The 20,103-nt window shown below is 37.8% G+C and overlaps 2 protein-coding genes across 4 annotated transcripts; one reads left to right on the plus strand and one right to left on the minus strand.

Annotated features, from left to right (window-relative positions):
• The first annotated feature begins 3 nt into the window (after positions 1-3).
• Positions 4-14,350, plus strand: LOC135461798 (3-hydroxyisobutyryl-CoA hydrolase, mitochondrial-like). 2 transcript variants are annotated; one of them, XM_064739038.1, is made up of 14 exons: positions 8-99; positions 769-898; positions 1,474-1,510; positions 2,626-2,662; positions 4,242-4,397; positions 5,062-5,146; positions 6,825-6,905; positions 7,569-7,621; positions 8,180-8,258; positions 9,258-9,403; positions 9,760-9,846; positions 10,300-10,455; positions 11,744-11,882; positions 12,196-14,349. In XM_064739038.1, exons 3-14 carry the CDS (start codon positions 1,500-1,502, stop codon positions 12,312-12,314), a joined length of 1,149 nt encoding a protein of 382 aa, XP_064595108.1. In that variant the 5' UTR covers positions 8-99; positions 769-898; positions 1,474-1,499; the 3' UTR covers positions 12,315-14,349. The 2 variants fall into 2 exon arrangements, with proteins under 2 accessions (XP_064595109.1, XP_064595108.1); XM_064739039.1 differs by lacking the exon at positions 769-898 and having other exon boundaries at positions 4-99; positions 12,196-14,350.
• Positions 14,351-15,991: 1,641 nt separating this feature from the next.
• Positions 15,992-19,880, minus strand: LOC135461800 (transmembrane and ubiquitin-like domain-containing protein 1). Of its 2 annotated transcripts, none has more exons than XM_064739042.1 (3): positions 19,830-19,880; positions 18,603-19,334; positions 15,992-17,622 (listed from the first exon to the last, which is right to left on the minus strand). In XM_064739042.1, exons 2-3 carry the CDS (start codon positions 19,307-19,309, stop codon positions 17,241-17,243), a joined length of 1,089 nt encoding a protein of 362 aa, XP_064595112.1. In that variant the 5' UTR covers positions 19,310-19,334; positions 19,830-19,880; the 3' UTR covers positions 15,992-17,240. The 2 variants fall into 2 exon arrangements, with proteins under 2 accessions (XP_064595112.1, XP_064595111.1); XM_064739041.1 differs by lacking the exon at positions 19,830-19,880 and adding an exon at positions 19,654-19,785.
• Positions 19,881-20,103: the final 223 nt, after the last annotated feature.

Consider the following 20,103-nt stretch of genomic DNA (forward strand, 5'->3'; position numbering starts at 1 on the left):
CTCATTCCGAGGTGATAGAAGGGCGAAAGTACATGACTTAGTTTCACTTGAGGTCGTAGAACGGCTTGGTCGATGCCATTTTTCAGCATAGATCATTAGGTAATGCGTGTGTGTAACCATGCTCATGACATTCTTTTCCACTGCTTTCAGGGTCAGTCCACAGATTGAAGTTCAAATTGTATTGATCACTAGTATCAGATTGATGACGATGTGCTGTTTTAAAATGATGACTCGGGATACATAAGTGTTTTAGTGAAAATGTCAAACTTTTAAGGTAATAATAACTCCATCTTAACAGATTACATTTAATCTTAATTAGCACGGAGGCGTCAAAGCCAGATCTTACACTGACTTACAAAGTTACAGGGCCATTAACGATTAATCTATGTATCAGCAAAGGCCAATACTATTATTGCATGATATGCAGTAATAATTGGACAGTAAATATCATATTTTTACAGTGGAACCATTTACCGATGATGATTTTATTCTTCATAAGCACATATATTTCCTTTGAAACATTTTAAAAATGAATAAGTGTGTTAAAGTCACAAAATAATTTGGAGAAACAGTTTGCTTAATTTGTTTGGAGGGGCTCGGTGGGATTTACGAGGATCAGGCCATCCATAGAAACAGTTTCTGTAATTATGTGGTGTTTTGGAAAATGAGGTCATGTAGATTTACATGTAGCACAAAAGCTTAACATTAGTGTCAAGAACAGGCCTAGAAAAAAACATAACTTATTTGTTGGCTGACTCTATTTATTAGGCACTGGCCCAGACATCTCAGTAGAGCATCTGCGTCGAGGGCGGTAGATCCAGGATCAATCCTGTATCGGGTCACACCCAAGTCTTTAAAGAGGAAGTTGTAGCTCCCTTTCTTGGCATTCAGCATTAAGGTGATAGTGCAACCACTGGTTGACTCCTTTCTTGCCTTCAGTATGTCGTTGGTTTCATGGGCTGAAAGATTTAATGCCTGAGTGAGCCAATGCATATTTAACAGTGTGCATATATGTAACATTGTAAATTGTATTGATCATCAGGGAATAAATCAACAGGATATGATTTACCACAATTATAGAACAAATATTTTTGTCGGATCTTGATTTGTCAATGTAGAAAATGTGACATTTTTTTAATGTCATGGGCACTCAGCATCTATTTACGTTAGGAGATTGAGTACTGTACTGCATGCATTCTGTAGTAATCTATAGCAAGGTGACATAGGTACATGTATATATATAACACCAAGTGCCTTTGTTACAATGACAAGGCAGAACACAAGTAGACCTAATGCCCAATCCATGTATCGCAGCAGGTTTTCTGCAATAATATTATGCCTATGTGTTTACAAATAGATTGATGTTTGTTAAACTGACAGTTATGATAATGTCGTATATAATATCTTTACATTGACGTGTGAATGCATGAATGAAAGAAGTAATGGACTGTTTTTCATTTGTCGGTGTTGTAGTTCAGTCATCACATCCCCGTTTCAGTATGCTTCACAGGTATGTATTGTATGATTTGTTTCAAAGCACATTTTGCCAGCCTGTGTACTTATTATTCAAAACTGCATTGTCATTTATGGATGAATGTTAAAAGAGAACCCCAATGCCTTCATTTTCATACTAAATGTTCCCTAGACACAATATTTTTGCTATGTTAGTGTGCAAACTGCATTTAAAACAAATATTATTTTAACCAGTTCCACTTAAAAAACCCAGTTTAAGCTGGTGCATCTGTCTGTCTTGTAGGGTGTGAGGCCCTGATTGGGTGATGGGGTGGCGGGATATAAGCCTTGTCCATCGGCCTTTTACTTTAGTAGGCGTGGTTGAATTAGGCAGTCACGTACGACTGTGATAGAGTTCTCTGTAATCAAAGGTGATTTGCATGAGGTCTGGCCCATATTTTCTCAATCTATGGCATTGTTAGGCCACGTATGTTACTTTACAGTACCCTGTGTTTGTGTTAGTGCAGTCGCAAAGCCACACTTAGGCATGGAATAATGTCGAAATTAGTTGTAAAAGTGTAGTGATTGTCTCCTCTGTATTGTACATTGTCAATTTTCTTGTCTTGCTTCTGAAGGCATAAACTTGTTTGGAAAAATGAGTTGGACTTTATAAATGTTGATTCAATCTTGTCAAATGTTGACTTACTTGAGTATAGCAGTTTGGTGATGGTTGTTAGGGTTACACCCATCCATTTTTCATATATGTATCTACATCTATCTTCAAAGCCTTGAAGTTTTTTTAATTAAGAGAAATTTGACAGAAAAGGAAATGAACACAAGGACAGAAAAATTTTAAAAAAGACTTTTTAATATATTACCACTAAGAACCTTAGAACAGGGTCCTTTGTGGCAGGGTCATTCTGTTTATGACCAACAAACATAATTTTATTAATGGCGTATCTGACATGAGAATTTTCTTTTAAATCAGATTCTACACTCAAATCATCAGCTGTTCATTAAATATAACTGCAGTGTTCAGAGCACTCTGCAATACTTTATGTAGTAATGTAAAATCACAGAGACAAATTTTGTGTACCTGTGCATTCCTTACTTACCATCAAACAGACAATATGTAGTAATACATGTTCGTTTTGATTGGTGACATTGTTGCAGGTCATTAGAACGAGTGAGGGTAGTTCTTCGTCACATTGTAAGTACATTTCACTTTCTTCTGTAATGAATGGTATATAAGGAAGCATTCTTGATGATGCATGTCTGTATAAATGTACCCCGAATATTCAAGTTGTATTCTTATAAACATTAAAAACATTAGGCACTTATATTTAAGTTTTTTGCAAATACATACATCATTGAGCAGTACTAAAAGTTTTGGTAGATCTATCATTTTTTTGACTGTAGCTAAAATCTTACATTTAATTTGCATTACCACGTGGGGTATCCTAGGCTGAGTGATTAGTGTGCTTGTTTGCTGTGAGCCGGGGTCCAGCTCATGTGGACGTGTGTTTCCCAGAGTGCTGTTTTCTCAAACCATAATGCTGGGCACCATTGTATAAAGTTATATATTCTAAAGTAGGGCTTCAGCATGAAGGGGATAGTGCAACGCCTGGTTGACCCATATCAGTATAATGGCTCGGGCGGGGCGGCATTCTTGCCTTTGGTAAGGCATTTCAGTGAAGCAGCACTAGATAAAAGAGCAGTGGAAATCTGTCCTGCAACAAGGAGGCACATTACATGCACTCTAAGGATTCCTTCGTCGTCATATGACTGAAAAATTGTTATGTACAACATTAAACCCCAAGCACTCCCTCACCCACTTAAAGTAGGGCATTAAAGGAGAAGAAAACTTAAAAACATGACACTGTAGGCTGAATAGAACACATTTTTTTTCTATCTGATGGTGCCTGCTGCATTATTTTGGCCATTTTTCCTTGCCATACACGTAAAGCCTGAAAACGTCAAAGCTGGCATAAATAGGCGAGTCCATCATGTAATTTATCTATAATATTATATGTGATATAATCTTTTGAATATACCAGATCGATAAATTTACATTTTAACTCTAGCGACCAACTACTGCTGTCAAGATTGTATGATTTCCCGTGAAAGTTAAAGGAAAAGAAAACTTTAAAACATGACACTATAGGCTGAAAGTGCACATTTTTTTCCTATCTGGTGGGGCCTGCTGCATAATTTTACGATTTTTCCTCGCCGTACACGTAAAGCCTGAAAACGGCAAAGCAGGCATAAATCGTTGAGTTTATCGCCTCCTCCATTTTTAACACCCTGTAATTTATGCTGGGGTTGTGTTGCCTCTCAGCCATTGAGAGTCGTTAATACTGCCGGCTTGTTCGTGTAAACTCGGATTCTACCCCCAACATTCCGGTTTCCCGATCGTCAAGCGGAAAACGAACTGTACTGTTTGCTACCTTCTGGGAAGAAAAGTTCTACCGGAAATGTACGAACTGCACTTCGGCGGTTTCCGACGGCAATTCTCCTCCTAACATAGAAGACTTTAGGACTAGTTCTTTGGCAAAATGAAGTCGCCCAGAGTGGATTTTGGTGCTAACTTTATTTATAATTTGTCAACTTGAGGTACATATTATAATTTTTTATGGCATGCACCTACGAGGTAAAATATACTCTTTTCAATGGTATTAAATTGTTATTTAAATTGTTATTTAAATTTTCCTCTCCTTTAAGCATCAATCAAATGAATAAACAAATAATACTGAGTGTTTAAATGTACTGTTTTGACTTGTGTTCCGCAGCTGGCTTCTGCCAAGATGTCCACAGAAGCAGGTTCTGCCTCAGAAGAAGTCATCTTTCAGACTGTGGGAAATAAAGGGGTCATAACTCTGAACAGACCAAGTGCCCTAAATGCTCTCAATCTGCCTATGATAAGGAAAATGTATCCGCAAATGTTGGTGAGAATAAGTCATATTGAGCAAGTATGGAATGGATGTGACATGTCTCATGTATGATGTTTGCTAATTGGTACATGCAGCAAGGTTCACTATAACCGTGGTGGCTGGCATTATGGTTGTAGGGAACCCAGCTAAGCCAGAGGGAAACTCGCAACCATCCATCCACAGGTTGCTGGAAGGTATTACCAAGAATAAGGGATTTACGTTATTACAGTGGATAAGTAGAAGAACTATCGATATTGAAATCTTTCCTCTAATGCGTGTGTATGATCTGCATATGAATTTCACTCAGATTTTAAAGTTTAGCATTTTTTAAGTGGCACATTCTGCTTGATTCTAATTGATTCTTCCACTCTGTAGGCCACTTAAGAAATTTTGTACGGTTTCATTAATTTCTTATCAGAAAATTTAAGGCTTTTATGTGCTTCTGGAAGTGCATTTTACATGCCAAACTTTAGGTGAAATGCTGTATTTAAAAATGTTTCATTCCGACTTTTAAGATCTATATCCCTGTTGGCCAGTATTACAGTTTCTTTCGCACAACATATATGGACAAGAAGTGTGTGGCAGCATTTTGAACCTTTCAAAGTGTGTTAAGTAATAGCAGCATATAATTTAACAATGTTATGAGGAATATTTCTGAATGAATTGTTGTCCTTTTTAGACTTGGGAGGACAGCCCTGAGGTCAGCCTGGTGATTATCAAAGGGACAGGGAAGAAGGCGTTTTGTGCAGGAGGTGATGTGAGAGGTAGGTCATAGTTATAGTTACAGTTCATTTACTGTAAGGTGGTTCTCACTGGAATAGAGGATAAAGACATTTCACCAAAGCACCACGATCCCAAAGACAGTGAGGGGAATCTGCATTCCTTGCCAGAATTGAACTTGCGCTGTGTGTGTGTTGTGATTAGAGCTGCACACTTGACCATTGTACCACCTTCCTTTCCCTGTCCCTTGATGATACACTGCTTAGTTACTGATAGCTCAGTGACTAATTCTAGCCTACTCTACTATTTTCTGTGCAAATTAACAATTTAAGGTTACGTAGCATCTAATTTTCACTGATACTGTAAATTACTTAATATTTATTGGAATTTATTTTTGCAGATTTACGTCAAATATATGTTCGCAGGGATTAATTTTCACATATTTATTCAAGGGAATACTGAAAACAATCTCAAAGCTGACTAATTTTCCTTGTTTTAATATGGCTCAAAATTACTCATGGACTTCAAACAGTATTTTCAAGGGTGGCTTTAGTCCTCTGTTGTTTCCTGTGGTGTCACTAATTGTCTTAATGTGGATCAAAGATTAAAACAATATAACCAAGAAGATTACTGTAGCACCTATGGTGAACAGTATTCATAGAGGTGTCCCGACTTTTCCCGCCATTTAATGAGTACTTTTAATCAACTGGCAAAATGACCTGTCACCTTTTGAGCAGTTCAGTGCAAAAAATATGAATTCACAATTATGAGACCCAGTCATTCATTCTTGTGTTCAGTTTTAATCTTCCTCTGTAGCTGGTCAGAAACTGCTAATGTTGCTGTAGCTGTCGAATGGCCATTGCATTGTTGTACACACTTCACAGTATGCTAGAAGTTCAATGGTCCAGAGCAGTGACACAGCCAATGGGATAGCATGAATAAAAGCAGCATTCAGCCAGCATGCTGGTATCTACTTTTCTTTCACTTTAACGGCATACCGTTAACGTGAATCAAACTAAAGATGAATGAACTTCCACTTTGTTTTGTACCCACCGTGCCCTATCACCAGAGTTTGCATATATTTAAAGCGCAATTTTTCTTCCCTGCTGTTAAAAATTTGTGATCCATCAGGCTTTCTTATCCCAACTGCAGTCAGCCTGGCAAAAGTTTCACTAATTTGTGGTTCACCAGGCTTTCTTATCCCAACTGCAGTCAGCCTGGCAAAAGTTTCACTAATTTGTGGTCCAACGGGCTTTCTTATCCTAACTGCAGTCAGCCTGGCAAAGGTTTCACTAATTTGTGGTCCACCGGGCTTTCTTATCCTAACTGCAGTCAGCCTGGCAAAGGTTTCACTAATTTGTGGTCCACCGGGCTTTCTTATCCTAACTGCAGTCAGCGTGGCAAAGGTTTCACTAATTTGTGGTCCGGTTTTTTAATACTACTACCTGCAACATGTGATTCAATATGGGAATTTTTTTAAGTTGGAATTATTTTTCACGGTTAATAATTGACTGCGGAATCTGCAAAAATTAGTTCCATGTGAAATTTAAGCACTTTACAGTACCTGTTTAATATCAAGGAAGGTATTTTCTACAGATATATCACAACAGTGTGGGTGAAAATGTACTTGATGGATATTAACATTATTTATGATATTTCTGTCATTAAAATTATTTGCAGTTTACGTAATCACTATCTTGAAAGTGTCATTATGTCTTTCAGCACTTTACGATGCTGGCCAAGTTGGAGACCGCTTGACACAGGACTTCTTTAGAGAAGAGTACATGCTGAATTATAAGATTGGTATGTCTGTGTGTGTACATGGACATGGATGGAGTACTTGTGTACATGGACATGAATGGAGTACTTGTGTACATGGACATGAATGGAGTGCTTTTGTACACGGACATGAATGGAGTGCTTTTGTACACGGACATGAATGGAGTGCTTGTGAACATGGACATGAATGGAGTGCTTGTGTACATGGACATGAGTGCATGGACATGAGTGGAGTGCTTTTGTACACGGACATGAGTGGAGTGCTTTTGTACATGGACATGAATGGAGTACTTGTGTACATGGACATGAATGGAGTACTTGTGTACATAACATGAATGGAGTACTTGTGTACATAACATGTATGTACTCTTCTGCTGCACTACACTAAATATAGGGTAAACTAGTTTTAGTCCAGGTTTTGTACAAAATGACTCACTACATTAAAATTTTAACATTACATTACATCTTTCCTAGGCTCACTATGTGTTCTGTTTTGTGTTCATACATATAACTCTGTATTTATGAATTTTGGGGGAGGAGGTTAAATGTTGTTCCACTCTTCTCTGCATGTTTTATTTACAAAAACTGGTAAAGCTATTCTAAACTGAGAATATTTCTAGGGAGCACTGTACCATAAAGAGACAAGGAGGAAGTAAGCACCAGTATTTTCATTGATTTTGTCTACAGGAACCTATAAAAAGCCTTATGTAGCTATCATTGATGGAGTTACAATGGGAGGGGTGAGTTGTCCCATACACATGTATTCAATTAATGACTAAAGTGTCAAGCAATCTAACAGATATTACTGAAAGAAAAAGTATGACCAACAAAAGGCAGCCATTAGATATGCAAGCACAAAGTTTTGTCTTCCTTTTGTACAAAAAATCTGAGATGATAGATTCTAGTGGTACATGTATAGTGTTAGACTGAAAACTGACTTCGCTTTGACTCAGTTGAACAACTCTGAGGTCACAATGATGAGGCAGGAAGTGATGTCAGAAAACACAAAACTCTGTCTCAACCTTTGCTTTCTAACAATACTTCATAAACATGCATTCGTTTTATGTAAGGTATGCACACTATGGTTCTAACCAGCACCTGAAGCAATTTTATTGATGAGTGCCCATTAAATAGAGTGTGTGGTGTCAGTGATATAGAGTAGCTGTAAAGTGAGCATAGAGTAGCTGTAAAGTGAGTGTAGAGTAGCTGTAAAGTGAGCATAGAGTAGGTGTGAGGAGAATGCCATCAGGAGTCATCTTCATTCTTACAGCGTGTTAGTTGTTTGCTGTCTGTTTTAGGGTGTAGGGTTGTCTGTACATGGGAAGTACCGTGTAGCCACAGAGAGGTCACTGTTCGCCATGCCAGAAACTGCCATAGGTGAGGTTATGTCTCTCAGTCTATAAACAGCATCATTAGCCATGGAACAGCATGTTTACGCATGTCAAATCATCAAAGCAGATTGTTGATGTGATTGACTGGTCAACCAATTAGAGGTGGTTCTTTCATAACTTATCTATCAGCCATTTTTATTGGTTTATCAATCAGTACAACAGTGCTTTTATTAGATTAACGATGTTGTACACAGTACGTGCTGAAGATAACTAGCCAAATAGATAAGCATGCTTTGGTTTGAACCAAATGTGCAGAAGACAGACCATGTGATTGCTTACCTAGTGAAAGTAGAGGATGTAACTACATGTAGGAGTAGAAAGTGCTCACTTTGACAGTAGCACTAGGAGTTTTGTTTTTTAAGTGGATTTAACAAATACATATATTACTGACAAGGAAAATACAACTGAACGGACTGAATCAAACATTTCAGTAAACGCCTCTATTTTGCTAGTTAAGATAACCTGTCTGAAAAAACCTAGGAGGACATTTTTAAAGTTGTATCACTGTCACATGGTTAAATTCAAGTTAATGTGCGTTATTTAGTTCATGCCTTCACATTGTCATCACCAAGTAGCTTAGATAGATAGATAGATTGTGTTTCAGACACAAATATGGTCCACAGAAAATAAATAACAATACAATAATGAATGAATAGTGATATACAAAAGAGAAGGCCACACGCAACATAGAGTGGCTGTTTCAGTTAATGCTGTAAATATAGGTGTATAGTAGTATTTAAATTACTTTAAATGGTGCAGACATTACTGGATGGATTTTTTTCAGATTGTCTTGCTTGCTCATTGACCAATCCACGCTGTTGTTTAAAATTGTACTCAAAATGAAGAATATCACATCATCATGCTCATTCAGCTTGTAGCATCCTTGATCTCTGGGTGGGAACTGCTCATCCTGAGTTGTGTCCCTTTGGTCCTCAAAGGATTCTCAAACTTGTTGTGCAGTGTTATCTTGTGTGTCATGTTACAGGTTTATTTACGGATGTAGGAGGAGGGTACTTCCTGCCACGACTGGAGGGTAAATTGGGGGTGTACCTGGCCCTCACTGGGTTCAGACTGAAGGGTAGGGATGTCTACCATGCTGGCGTGGCCACTCACTTTGTAGACGCTGATAAGGTAATGTAATTACAAATTGTGCCTTGTTTATTAATTAACTATAAAAGATGAGACATGTGACATTACATAAAACCCTTCTTTAACAGTTGAATCTTCCATCTATCTGGCTTATGGTGTCTTAACAGGATTTAATGGTATATAATATTGTATGACATGAAGCTGAAGCTTTGTTTATGTTGTAATTGGGATTTGGGGTGGACTTTCAGGTCATAGATGGATGTCAGTTTGTTGGTAGTAATATTTTCTTTTTTTTTTGAAAATATGTATAATTTCTGAATAAACTGTTTAAATCTATGGTGGATAATGTCCCTGTTCAGCAACTTCTGTTGAAATAAAAACACATTATTGTTTAACAGCTAGAGGCCCTAGAAGACAGTTTGCTGAGTTTAAAATCCACCACGGATAATGACATATCAAAGGTTCTGGGAACTTACCATGAGCAGGTATGTTTCTGTTATTTTAAATAATAAAACACATTTAGCAGTTCCATGGTTTAAGGCTGAAAGGACTGAAAGCTTCAGATGCAATGCATTGAAGATAGCTCCTCAAAGTGTTCATCCCAAAATGCATCCTGGAAGCAGAATAGGGGTTAGCAATCATTGCACAACTCCCAAAAGCCCTCATGTGGGGCAGATTCAATCCCAATTGGAGAGTGGAATTTTAAATTCTCTTGTCACTGTTCATGGGGTCGTGGTGACAATATATAGTTATTTTTGGCTGAAGTGTACTGAAGACCTCTTGTCAAGAATGGCATCATTTACTCTGAAAATTGTAAGAACAATCACTGCTATTATGAGGGTTTGAATTGAACTTTGTTCTGTGACATAAGAATTTGTAAGTCTTCTGTATGCTGGCTAGCCATGTGTCAATATGTGTTTCTGTCCTCATCCTTACAGAGTACAACAGGGAAGGGTTCTGAGTTTGTATTAGAGCACCACATTGATCGTATCAACACACTGTTCGCAGGGGAATCACTGGAGGAGATATTTGACAGGCTGAACAAAGATGGGTCAGAATGGGCTATGCGTCAACTAGAAACATTGAGAAAAATGGTGAGTAGTTTCTTTTTGTCTGTAAGCAGTTGGAGTTGTGCACTAATGAAATAAATTTCTATTAAATCACAGACATATTATAGGTTTGAGTATTGTTTTTTTCAGGGCCTTTGTTGGCTTAAGTAATTTACGTGTGATCCCAAAGTATGACTACATGCATTTCCAGGCAACTGAAGTAAAGTGTTCCAATCTAGTATGTGATTGTTTTCATTCTCCAGAGGTGCATGTGTTTCCTCCGGGATGTGACCACTTTTCTCCTCTTATAAACCCGAACACCATCAAAGAAGTAAAACATTCGTCAGCGCAGTGTAAAACATCAGCGTCAACATTTGTGTTCATTGTGGTCTGTAGCTTGTGTTTTCGTTTACTGATCTGTTATTTAGAGTGAACATAAAAGTCAGCCACTTAATCTGAATTAATTGATAATGTTGTATGTAGCAGGACCTTCTGATATATAACAGACAGTTTATTCAGATTTTAGGAAGATATTTTCATAATAGATCCAAACTTGCTAAAGAAAAATAATGCAAAGTCACAGTGTTTTTCTTCAAGCAATGACTCTCCCAAGGCGGTTTTCTTGCCAGCTCACCCTGACAAGTTACTGCTGTCTCCTGCTCGACATGTACGCATTGTGACTTGGGTAGCCGTTCTTAGTTCCCTGCTCATAAATGTGTGGATTAAAATGCACCAGATTAATGCTTAAACTAAACGCTAAAATCTAATTTATTGCATCAGTATCTGTCTAACCACTATAAGAAACCACACCGACAATAGAGAGCTAATAGGTTTATTGACTTGACACCCTATTGTCACATGACGCTTTCAGCAGTAGTGATTAGCCAAGTCCATAAGGGCTTCAGCAGCATAGCTGCTCAGAGTGAATTGTCTGTCAGTGCCATATCCCTAACGCTGAACTTCATCTCTCGGCTTTCAAAACATTATAGAGTTTTTTACATATTTTTGTGTGGTAAATGTGTCCTATAGCCTCTTTTACTGTGTATATAAAGTGGCAGACTTTATGTTCACTTTAAGTTCCCTACCTCGGTGTCTTATGCAGTTGCCCACCTTACAGTCCTGTTATTTAGACTTCTATCTCGCTGTTCTGTTATTTATAGTTGCCTTCCTCCCTGTTCTGTAATTCACAGTTGCCTTCCTCTCTTTTCTGTTATCTACAGTCGCCTACGTCCCTGTTGTGCTACTTAGTCTCCTATCTCGTTCTGTTATTTACAGTTGCCTACCTCCTTGTTATGTTATTTAGTCGCCTATCGCACTGTTCTGTTAATTACAGTCGCCTACCTCCATGAAGGTGTGCCTGCGCCAGGTGTTAGAGGGAGCCAAACTCAGTCTGGAGGAATGCCTGAAGATGGACTACAGGCTTGCACAGCGCTTCATGGAAGATAAAGACTTCTTTGAAGGTGTTAGGGCAGGTGAATGAAAATTGAACCTCACGATTGCGCTGGGTTATTCATGTAATCCAACTGAATCTGATCAGTGTCAGTTTTACAAGGTGTTTTTAGCGGACTTCCCCCCTTATGACATTTTAGTTTTCACTGTCTTTCTCCAGGATCCTCAAACAGAAGGGTGTAGGAGTTTGCCCAGACACTGGCATTGTCAGTTTCCTCCTCTTATTGATGGGAATACAACTCTTTATTATGTCTCTCAGTGTAAAACCAATCTTCTCGTTTCCTCCAATAATATGATTTGTGGTTCGTAAGTAGCATTTTGTTTGATTTTTTTCAGTGCTAGTGGACAAAGACAACAGTCCGAAATGGGATCCTCCATCAATAGAAGGGGTAACCAAGGAGAAAATAGACTGGTACTTTTCTCACTTACCACCAGAGCAAGAACTCAAATTGTGATGAAGAGTGTGCTGTTTGACATTCTTAATTCAGCATATTTGATTCGTTGTGGAATATCAGTGTCTAAACTAGTTGGACATGTGTACTTGCAATTGCCATGACATCAGAGGGGTGATTTCCTGTCAAGGCTAAGGTGTATGTTTGAATGACAGTATAATGAAATGCCATATAGTTACAATGTAACTCACAACCACAGAAACGAAAAACTTCAAATCAATGTCGGAATTTGCAAGAAACATTCATTCTTTTATACATACAGAATGAGATTTATATGAGATATTGTTAATGATTTGAGGATTTGTGAAATTCATGAATCTGTGCTTTATGGTGGGTTTATATTGAGCAGACTCAGTAAGTCATCAGATATCTGTGACTTATTCCTGCAACTTCCGGCAGGTTGAGTTATCAACTGCATATGGCTATTTTGTAACAGACAGTCCAGTGTTGACTCTGGCATGGCTACAGCCGTATTCACACTCGTCACATGCAACAAATGGAATGAAAATGGGACAAGTGTACTTTGTAACCCAAGTTCAGATGAAGCGATTTGTTGAATGGTATAGTGAGATGAAATAGCTTTTGTCATATTTTCACTTGACCGTGTAATTCAACAGTTGCACCATGGGAATGTGGCTTTATAGTTGTCTCATCTTGCATGTAGGACAGGTCTGCTGGATTATCTCCCCTGGTGGGCGCTAACAACAGGTTTCCAGCTCTAAATTTAAGAAGATGGGCAACTTCAGTTCAGAAAATAAATCGTAATCCCATGTGCTGAATACAACATTGTTCATCAACAAGAAGAGAAAAATGCTTACCTTATATACAACTTATTTCCAAGCTGAAGAGGCATATATAGAAGTTCACGGAGTAAAATCCCAAAGTTTCTTTATAAATTTGAGTTATTCGTTGGTACATTCCTATGTACATTCCAACATCGTTATGGTACATTGGAACGTTGATTAGATTAGAAGTTTATGCATCAAGAAACTTTGTGATGTTATTCTCAAACAGTGACAATCCACTCAATGATCATAGAGTATATTGTATATTGTTTCCAGACGCACGAGTACATGTATCTCGCTTCGGACAGACTTTTACATTATGTGCATATACCCTCTCAAAGTGGAATTGTATATTTTCGTTCATCTTCATCTGCACACAAGTTCTCTGGTATGGTCCCAGTTAAATTTGACAAACATAAAGCTTAGTTGGGGTAGAAGGTTTGGCAGAAAACATGGCTAACCTCCTGGGTTTTATCTGCAGCCAAACCAGCTAACTGGATTCAAGCATGTGACTGCAATGGTCAAGGACTTGCCCACCTGACCCAGTAAATTATTATGGCAGTTACCTGCAATTTTTGATCCGCTTCGGTGGCCTAATGGTTAGAGCGTCCGCCTCAAAGTTAGGAGACCCAGGATCGGGTCATACTAAAGATTGTCTGATGTCTTGATATTTCAGTGGTGGCAGCAATCCTCGCCGTTATACATGTATGACTGAAAAATTGTTAATTATGACGGAAAACTCTGGCATACATACATGCAATTTACAACACTTCATGATATGAAACTCTTCTAGCTAAAGCTTGGTTTTTACGATGGGTAGGATGAATTCAGGGAACTTTGGACATCCAGCTACCTTCGGACTAGATTAAAAATTATTTTATTTATTTATTTGATTGGTGTTTTACGCCGCCCTCAAAAATGTTTCACTTATACGACAGCGGCCAACATTATGATGGAAGGAAACCGGGCAGAGCCCGGGGGGGAAACCCACGACCATCCACAGGTCGCAGAGAGCTGAAGAAAGAATCTGTAAAATATCCAGATCTGGGATTGAATTTGTAATCGTCAAAAAGTCAATGTCTCAATGTCCTGGATCTATGTTCGAATGTACCTGACTGTGATAGCCTTGATACTTTTCAAGCAATAAACAAAGCCTATGAGGATGCATATTTTAGTTAAACAACTATGTGTAGAGAAAATATTTAGTAGTTGTTTGGCTCTGTGTCTGAAGATTCCTGACATTACTCTATACAGCAATAAATACTATGTCTGCTGAAGTTCACTCAATCTACAATATCAGAATATCTTAAAAATTAAGTGGACTTACTATATTATCACATAAAATCCTTGAGTATGTCTTTAAGCAAGAATCAAATTTATTTGATTAGTTTTATGCCGTAGTCAAGAGTATTTCACTTATTGGTATATGACAGCGATCAGCATTATGGTGGGAGGAAGAGCCACCATATTGTTAATATTGAATAGTCAAAATATGGGTTATACACAATAACAACAGTGCACCGAGTGCACATGCTGTAGATAAGTGTTATCACTTGCTTCTAAATGTTATGTCTCAGGATTTATTGGCCTTTGAAATATTGTGAATAAAAACATAATTTGTTTGTTAAGGTATACTAGTTATTAACCTTGGAATTGTAGAAATCCTTTTTTTGTCACTGTTGCTAGGATATGTGGTGCAACAGGAGCCTTGAACAAGAAAGCGAAACATTCCACAGTTGAAATGACATCGACTCTGAAGCTCTACCTATCTAGTTTGTACTAAGTCAGCATGGATATCAAGTAACAATGTACCTATAGATTTGCAGCAGTCTACATAAGGGGCATGACCTCTAATTCACATCATCAGTCTCTACGTTGCTACAGTAGCCCTTGTTTCACCGGTTCATGTCCGTGGATGCATAGTAAAGCTAGTAGCTATACAAGGCTTGTGTTTACATGTACCTATAAAGTTGTAGTTAACTTTGGGACGTTAGACATCCCACAAAAATCAGACATACACACAGGCTTATGTGCTCCGGACCATATCTGGACTCGGGTCCCAAACCTTAAATATGACATAATGATCTTGCAAGTTTTATATCATGCAACTTAGAATGCTGCTTTCTGAGAGCTTTTAAGTCTGTTAAGAAGGGAAGTTGTATGAAAACTTCACTTTTTATCTGTAAAGCATCACATTTTTGTTCAATTTACCCGTTAGTTTTAATACAGATAAATTAGTTTGAATGACCAAACCTTTTCCAAAACTAAAATGGCTCTAGATGTGACCCTGGTGCTCTGCAATAGGCATCAACTCGTTCAGCACACAGGAACACTTTCCAAAACTTTTACTAGTACAGTTTTAATAGAAGTATTTGGGTACATTTAAAAATACACTTGTTTCCATACAAGTATAATAATGTACCTGTTGTGATGGAATCTTGTGGTCAGTGTTATTAAAATAATACAACCATCAGTAAAATGGTTAATAAAATCTCCAAAGCACTAACAAAACCGCTCGTAATATATCATCAAACTGGTTAGTAAATATATCTGCATCTACACTTACTGAATACAGTCAGACCATTGGACTATATCTCTCAAAATGTTCTGTGAGTATAATTGCTTTCCATTAATTAATCTGTAGGAAGGCTTGTCTTTTGAGGATTGCAGAGTGCTACAGTAATATGTATACAAGTAAGCTACAATCTTGATCACTGCCCCTAAATGAGAACGATTTTGGGAGCAAAAGGCACACAGAACTGATCTTCGACATTTTTGGTTGTGGAATTCCTGTCCCTATTAATATAATACATACAAGATTTAAACAAAGGAAAAGAAAACGATAAGATATGCAGGATAAAATTTGAAAATATAACTCCTTAACCATGATATCTTTGCATCAACAAGTACCTGAAATCATTTCATAAAATCACTATAAACACTCCTTAATTTCCTCTTGGTAGACATGTGCCAGTGCATGGGTAACACGTCTGTGCTTTCTCCTGTTCAATTCACATACATTTGCTGATTCAACAGTAGAAAAGAATTAATGTAAATAAATAATATGCATGGAATACTAAATACTCCAAGGTAAAAATAGCAACACATAGAAACTTTCCACGTGCAATATCACAACAAAACCAAATCAATTAAATAAAAATGGAATTTTCAGAGTGACATTACAATAATCACTGTCAACATGATCTTCTATTTTTTTCGCTAGCAGTTAAATAACCCTGCATACATCAGGTTATAGCTACAACAGATGGTCAGTATAGCTACAGAAAATGGCTGGCATAACTGTTAAGGAGAAGAATACATGAAAATGATGCCAAAATCAGATGAAAGAGCCGTGAAACATATTTGCAAATATGGTCTTCAATACTGTATTCATTTTTCTTTCAGAGAAAAAGGTATTTGAATAACTTTTGTATGGAGCATTTGGGACCACCTGTTGGTATATATTTATAAATGTTCTAAATAAGGATGTGATGCATAAATTTATTTGGATGTAAATTTTTTGTTTACATATACACTTAATCTGAATAATAATAATATTTATGAATATATTAGATATATAAATATGATTAAATCCAGGCTGTACACATTTGTTGCTAGGAAAGAACAAATTCTAGTGCAAATGTGTTTATTAAACATACGTTACATCCTCACTTAAAACAACATTACGTGAAGACAATATATACCATGACATGGTCTCAAATACCCACCATATAAAAATTATTTCATCTATTTTCTCTTTACACCAATGTGCTCGCTGTGAATTCAAGTCCAGCTCATGCTTGCTTCCTCTCCGGCCATATGTGGGAAGGTCCCACAGCAACCTGTGGATGGTCGTGGGTTTCCCCCGGGCTCTGCCTGGTGTCCACCCACCATAATGTTGGCCGCCGTCGTATAAGTGAAGTATTCTTGAGTATGGCGTAAAACACTGATCAAATAAATAAATAAATAAATTTTCTCTTTAAAGAAAAATAAAAAAAAGTATTGACCACATTTACAACAAACGTTTCACACTCTTCCATCTGAACTTTACATAATTTTTATATTTTCTCCCCGTTTAATGGCTACATGATCCAGGCTAACATCTCTGCTTGATATAGTGAGATCTTCTTGTTGCCGACAACAATCACTCCAAATGTTGGTGTTCCTCTCTCCCATGATGAGTGCGCCAAGTTGAGAAAACTGCCACGCTGAAGAGAAAAGTTATGCCCACCAGAGAGAATGTAGTCATGGCATTAAAGTACTGTCTGTAGGCGAAACGGAAATACCAAATTGTGGCCAGAAAGACTGCAAATAGCGGAAACATAAAGATGCCTATGTCCAAGTCGTTCCTAGTGTCCGTGGGTGGAGGGGTTGATTGGTGTTGGGCCTCTGTTACCAAACAGTGGACTGTACAGTTATCCCGAATGTTGTACGACTGAAGAGTTGAAGTATCATTCTGCAGGCACTGACCATTGAAGATGAGACGCACCAGTTTGTTAGCTGCCAGCTCTGGACCAAAGTGAGTCCTGTCAACATGATGCAACATTCTATAATACATAGCTTTATGACTTACAGAAAACTCAAGCCTATAAATTGTAGTACAAGTACTTTACGCACACAAACACATTTGTGTATATCTATATATATATCTATATATATATATATATATGCATATTCCTACCAACACAGAAAGTTAAGCTTGATTATATTAAAGGTATATGAATACCATACAACATTTTAAAGCTCAGTTTTACCTGAATATTTTACTGGAACAGATTTATTTATTTGATTGGTGTTTTACACTGTACTCAAGAATATTTCACTTATACGACGGCCACCAGCATTAGGAAACCTAGTAAATGAAATAAAACATGAAAGTAGCACCTGTGATTCTAGACTCGGTGAAATAAAAACTTGGCCTAACTGTAGAAATTGTATACTGATGAGATAACAGGATAAAGCACTGCAGCAGTATCACAATAATGTTGTAGCACCTAATTATCCACATTTAGGTATTTCCATTCTTATATGACAATTAGTGTGTTTCACAACTATCAAAAAAATATGCCTTCTAAAATGTCTTAAACACATTACGTAGATTTGTTTGGACACTTCTGACAAACAGATCAATGTGAAAATAGCTTCTTCAAATTGTTGTGTTTCTGACAAAATACTTAAAAGCTGTATAAAAGACGGAAACTAACAGTAACTACTACATGTATTATGGATTTGAACCAATTAAGATTTCAAGTGACTTGGCAGTATTAGACATAGGGCCTAGCAGCATCCATTATAAGAGCAAAGGTACAAAATGTTTTCAAAAAATTCAAAAATGTTTTTTTTTTTTTTTGGATTTACTGACTTTACTTTTTCAACTAAGGGCATGCTTTTTTTTATCTAATCCTCTTGTGGAAAAGGTGGTATTTACAGTATATGTGTATGTTACTATCCGAATGCAGTTCTTGGGGGGCGCAGAGTATGTTCTTCCAGCGTGATATGTACTAACCTTTTAAACTGGCCAATAGTTTCCAATGGATTGGTCTGCACCAGCCGCTGAGTGTCATTCAGGTATTTTAGCTTCACCCTTATGTTTCCATCGCTCAATTCAATTTCCTGTAGAACGGACGGCTCAACTGAAGGTTCTTCATCCACACTTCTCTGTGGACTGATTTGGCTTGTTTCAGAATTGTCAGCATGTGATCCAGCACCATCACTGACATCACTTCTCTGCCTGTCAGTGGTAGTTTTATCTGATGAACCATTGACAGCTGAGTCTTTTTCCTTTGACAAGAAGGCTAAACGCCTTTGTCGAATTGTTTCATGATCAACCAAACTATTATCTAACTGCCTCTGATGATCATTTGAAGAGGAATGAGGAATGTCAGACCTGGTTGTCTCCCCTGTGGCAGTCACTGGCTCGTCTACAGTTTGTATATGATTGTTTACTTCCTCCTGCTGTTCACTGCCTCCACTAACTTCACTTGCCTCTGTGCTAGGGGTCTCGGCTACCACATTTCCACCATTCGTCTCGGAGTCAGTATTCACAACAGGTTGCACAGTCCTCCTGCCCCTAGTAAGCTCTACAATGAGAAGACTGAAGAATGGTATGTCCCTTGTGTGTGTGGACAGCCATGCACACACGACTACAATAACAATCAGTAGGGCAGCAAAAACAAATGTAACTTCGTCTCCTACTCCTTCAATAAGTGACATCTTCTGGGAATTATGTGCCTTGCATCTGGTGAAAAAAAACAAAAAACAAAAAAACAAAGAAACAAATAAAATCATCAGTTTGCAAATCTAATACATGTCATACCTACACTACTGACAAGTAAATGTATGGTACTATGTAGGGGGCCTGTAGGCTACAGTACTCGTCACGTGACACACACACCGCCTTTCATTCTGGCACCGTTCATTAACTCCGAACACTGGTTAAACTCCCCAGTAATTTCAAACCATCCTTATGTCACACATTTATTCAGGCACGCGCCCTTAACCAGTAAATCATTCTGATGTGCCTTTTCATATGATGTAAGACAAGTAAGCACACACACCTGGACGAAGGCATCAGTCAGTTTTCATGACGCCGTCCAAAAACAAACCTTGTCTCAACTACACCAACCACTGAGGGCAAACCATTTATCCATGAGCTCAAAGAAATCAGCGATCTGGTATAAAGGAAATATCAGTTGCACACCAACATTGTACAATTTTACACTCAAGTTCTTACCAACAATTTGTCACGTCTGTTCACATTTTCCCAATAACACTTTCGTCTACGTCATCAAAACAAGTGTTGCAACCAACCTACTTTCCGCAACAAACTGATGGTCTCTGCTAGTTCCTTGTTTGACTTCATTGCGAAAGGACTGCAAATGCTGCTGGTTTTCTCGTCATAAAATCCATACCTGATACATTGAAGCATAAGGTCGTGGCAGCGTTTCACTACTGGCCAAATTTACGTGCGAAGCGTGTCGGTTTGTGCAGAGGTTGTTTCTGATTTT

Source organism: Liolophura sinensis, chromosome 1, assembly GCF_032854445.1.
Source record: "Liolophura sinensis isolate JHLJ2023 chromosome 1, CUHK_Ljap_v2, whole genome shotgun sequence".
In the NCBI taxonomy this organism is placed as follows: Eukaryota; Metazoa; Mollusca; class Polyplacophora; order Chitonida; family Chitonidae; genus Liolophura; species Liolophura sinensis.